The following is a 3,055-nucleotide window of genomic DNA, read 5'->3' as shown; positions in this document are numbered from 1 at the left end:
CAGCCACAGTGCAGCATGTAGGCAGCGAGGAGCACAGCCTGGCAGCTTGAAGGGCTGCATGCAGCTGGTAAGTCTGTTGTGGGGTGGGGGGAAGGGGTGTGGGAGGGCAAATCAAGGCCCACTGTGGTGAGGGAGTGGGGCTGCCCAGCCAGGACAGGGCAGGGTGGGGCGCAGGATGGAGCCACAGCTCATCTGAGAGGTGGGGGGGGTGGCTTGTGCCACTGCGCACACCCCAGGTGCATACCAGGGTGGGGGGGTGTGCTCCTGCCGGATCTGCATGTGGCAGGTGAACTGCTGCTGCAAGCTGGGGCCACACTCTTCCCAGGGGGTGGCGGGGCAGGGTGGCCTGGCTTGGCCAGGGTGGGGAGGGCTTGAGGCAGGCAGCAGCAGTGCTGCAAGTAGGGTTGGGAGGGGTGCTACAGTGAGTTTTGGGGTGGCTGCAGCCCCCTCCGTTACCCCTCCAGCACCATCACTTGCCCACCATGAGCACAGCCCAGCTTCAAGTGGCATCCTGCCCTGCCCTACCCTGCGCAGATCCAGAGGGCACGTGCCCTACCAGGGTGCGCAGAGCAGCGTGAGCCACGCACCCCTCCCCACACTCCCAAGACAAGCCGCAACTCCATCCCACACTCTGCCCTGCCCCATTAGCACTAGCTCCACCCCCAACTCCCTCCCTCACTACAGGGGCCTTGATCTGCCCTCCACCCCATACCCCTTCCACAACAACAGACTTACCAGCTGCATGCAGCTCTCCAAGCTGTATCAGAAATCAGATCACTATCAGCCAATATACCTCCTTAAAAATCAGCTATCAGTATCGACCCCAAAAATCCCTATTGGTTCACCCCTAGTTAAAACATTCTGCAAATGCATTTTATGGAAATGTTAAAATACGAGCTTGAACCATGCCCTACTGTTGCACCAATTAAATAACTTGTGAGACTACAAGTTACTCTGTACATAAGCAACAGTACTAACAGTGGAATGGTCTTCCACTAGAAACAGTGAGGCTTTTTACTTAAAAGGAAATCAAAGAAAAATTATTTTCCAGTATAGACCACTTAGAGTAAACTCTTGGCAACTGTATCAATATTTAATTGCTGGTGCTGAATCCCATTAAAACACCTCCTCATTGCAGCTTGCCAGCCTGCCAGCTGCTACCATAACATTCAGTCCAGAACTCAGGAAACCAAACTACTGTGTCACGACTATTAAAATTGATTCTGCTAGATTCTACTCGGTAATTTTAGTGATTTTTGGGTTTTTTATTTTTTTAATCACTGCACAATTTAGAGATACTAGATTTTCTGTGAGTTGTGAGGCTATGTGGCAACATCGGAGTGTGCTCAGACTTCAGAAGTATTTTAGATGACCTCTTTGTTACTGAAGACATCTAAATTTATTAATCTGAATTCTTGAGAACTAGTCTACTGGTCAGACAAAAAAATGAGAAATAACTATTGAGAAACTTTTCCCACAGTTCTGCAACATAGGAGCTGAATGCCACCCAGTAATTAGTTTCACCTGCTCTTGTTCACTGTCACCCTCTCCACTGGATCCTTCACTGGAATGATGTTGTGTCTTTGTATGGGTCATGCCATTATTCAGAGATGAAGATCTTTTCCTGCGGGCAGGGCTTCCTTCCTCAGTCTCACCATTCACCTTTTCCCCCGTTTTTGTCCTTTTGGGTACTGGAGAATCACGGTCATCTTCAGACTGCCCACTATCCAATCCATGAGGTTTCCTCTTGATGGATTTATCATGGTATTTATAACCTTCATCTTTTTTATCTCTCTGGTATGTAACAAAATAATGAAGAAAAAGCCATTAAAATAATTGCAGATGTTCATACTGGCCAGGCAAAACATCACAAGATAGTTTTTAAAATCAAAAAGCATTTGTAGCAGTGCACCTATGACAACTTGCACACCTGAATACATGCACCTTTACGTGTGTGCATGCGTATGTTCTTTCAGTACACCGCATGTGCATGAATTCAGGACACTGGATGTGCGTGCATGCACTTTCAATACATTGTGCACACACAGTTCTGAATTCATACATGCACAAGTATGCACACACACAAGCTTTTAGCACATTGTGTGTGCATGAATTTGCATTTGTGTGTGCATGTGCACATTTTTAGCACATTGCATGCATACGAATTCAGAATACTGTATGCGTGAATATGTGCACAAGCAAGCACATTGCGTGTGCATGAATCTGTAACGCTGTGTATATGCACACGTTTTCAGCACATTACATATGCAACTCAGAACACTGCACATACATGAACGTGCACACACACTTCCAGCATATTGTACGTGCATGAATCCAGAATGTTGTGTTTCCACATGCACGTGTACACACATTTTCAGCACACTGAGTATGCATGAATTCATACTGCTGTGTACTGTAATGTACTAAAAGCACATGTACACATTCATGTAACTAGAACTCTGTGTGCACACATATGTACATTTCCAGCATATCACATATATGTGTATTCAAAACAATGTGCACATGAGCTTGTTTTCAGCAGACTGCATGTGCACAAGTGCATAAAGTGTTCTCATGTGTAAGACCAGGTCCAGCACCCTCCAGGTGCACCTGCTCAGAACCGTGTGTGCATGTGCCCAGCACCCTGCCTACAGAAACAGACTTTTTCACTTGAAGGGGAATGCAGACAGGCTGCTGGGTTGGGGTGGGGGGGTGAAACAGGAGATGTTTCCCCTTTAGCAGAGAGATCCACAGCCCGGTTTAAAAATAAACCTGCCTCTTATGCCCACCTCTGACGTCAGGCTCCTACATGAGGTCGCTTCAAAGCCCAAAATCTTTTCTTGTATTTGTATTTAAGAAAGGAAAGAAAACCCAGTACCACTCCCCCTCCTCCCCGAGGAACCGGGATGACGCATCCGCCCAGAACCGCGGCCGAGCCCCGCGCCCCGACCCCCACCCCGCTGCACAAGAAGCCGCGCGGCGCCTGCTAGCGGCCGCCAGTTCGCCGCGATCAGCTCCGCAGCGCCAGGCCCGGCCCAGCCCCCACCGACCGCCC

At 48.7% G+C, this 3,055-nt stretch overlaps 1 protein-coding gene across 2 annotated transcripts in view; it reads right to left on the bottom strand.

Annotated features, from left to right (window-relative positions):
• DDX21 (DExD-box helicase 21) overlaps nt 1-3,055 on the bottom strand; it is a 69,664-nt gene that overhangs the window by 52,605 nt on the left and 14,004 nt on the right. For both annotated transcript variants that reach the window (XM_019538510.1, XM_019538511.1), the window contains exon 2: nt 1,525-1,799. In XM_019538510.1, the coding sequence (XP_019394055.1) occupies nt 1,525-1,799 (275 nt within the window). The remainder of the gene's footprint in view (nt 1-1,524; nt 1,800-3,055) is intronic.

This window comes from Crocodylus porosus, unplaced genomic scaffold (assembly GCF_001723895.1).
Source record: "Crocodylus porosus isolate Cpor-Errol unplaced genomic scaffold, CroPor_comp1, whole genome shotgun sequence".
NCBI classification, from domain to species: domain Eukaryota; kingdom Metazoa; phylum Chordata; order Crocodylia; family Crocodylidae; genus Crocodylus; species Crocodylus porosus.
This window is presented reverse-complemented; position numbering and strand designations above follow the sequence as displayed.